General features: G+C 39.1%; 1 protein-coding gene across 1 annotated transcript in view; it reads left to right on the top strand.

Moving 5' to 3' along the window:
* NUDT13 (nudix hydrolase 13) overlaps positions 1 to 428 on the top strand; it is a 22392-nt gene extending 21964 nt beyond the window's left edge. Inside the window, exon 9 of the mRNA XM_019617558.2 lies at positions 178 to 428. Within this exon, the coding sequence (XP_019473103.1) occupies positions 178 to 186 (9 nt within the window). The 3' untranslated portion in view covers positions 187 to 428. The remainder of the gene's footprint in view (positions 1 to 177) is intronic.
* Positions 429 to 943: the final 515 nt, after the last annotated feature.

A 943-nucleotide genomic window follows, 5' to 3' on the forward strand; every position in this document is an offset into this window, starting at 1 on the left:
TTTTAGAGTTAGCGTTTGCTTTTATGTTAATTTGGGTAAATCGTTTTATTTATTTAGTCTGCTGTGAGGGGAAAAATGTTGATTGAGCTACTGCGTATGCTGTAGAAGCATTTGAGGATGCTGTCTGTCTCTTTCTAATGCTTTTAAATTCATGTTTTTCTCTCCTTAATGCGAAAGGTATGCTGAAATACTGCTTGCTACGAAGAGAAATTACCTGGAGCAATTGCTGTCGGCAGGCTGATGTCCTTATTTTCTTACACAAAGGATTTTAACGACCTTGTTGGGTAGGACTGAAAAAGCAAGTGTATGGGCTCTTTTCTGCACGTGCTTTTCTGAATGTCCTGCTGTTTTGTTCTGCGGCCTCTTTGAAATTAACGTTTGTCCTGTTTGTGCTCCTGACTGAAATTAATGCTAGATACGGTTTCAGTACCTATAGGTAATTGTTCTTTTACACACTCTGCCTTAAAAATAGTTCTTGTTTATTAGCGTGTTTTGTTAATTAGCTGTCATAAATACATACCGTGTTCTGTGCGCATTACATTACAAATCACTAAGAAAACCACCTTCTATTGGTTACTAAACTTTCCTGAACTCTTCTTAACACGGTTGAGCAGATCTTAGTAGAGACCAAGGTCAGCTGAGAAACCTCTGCTGAAATATCTATCTGTGAAAAGGTCTGTACTTCTAGGATAGGAATTTCAACCAACAGGGAGAAGTCAGTGAGATTTTGCTCACTCAGTTTGTTCTGCTTCCTATCTTCGCTCTTATTTGTGAAGTGTTATTGAAGCCTTACTGCGTGCTAAACGGGTCTGTAGAAACTTGCAATTCTTTAAGAAATTTCGTTAATGACCCCTGCGTGCTCCTTTTGCATGGTGAGCTGCCTGCCTAGAAGGGGGACAAAATTTCTCTCTGGACTCTTAGATTATTAAAGGCTGTCTTTCAG

This window comes from Meleagris gallopavo, chromosome 8 (assembly GCF_000146605.3).
Source record: "Meleagris gallopavo isolate NT-WF06-2002-E0010 breed Aviagen turkey brand Nicholas breeding stock chromosome 8, Turkey_5.1, whole genome shotgun sequence".
Classification (NCBI taxonomy): Eukaryota; Metazoa; Chordata; class Aves; order Galliformes; family Phasianidae; genus Meleagris; species Meleagris gallopavo.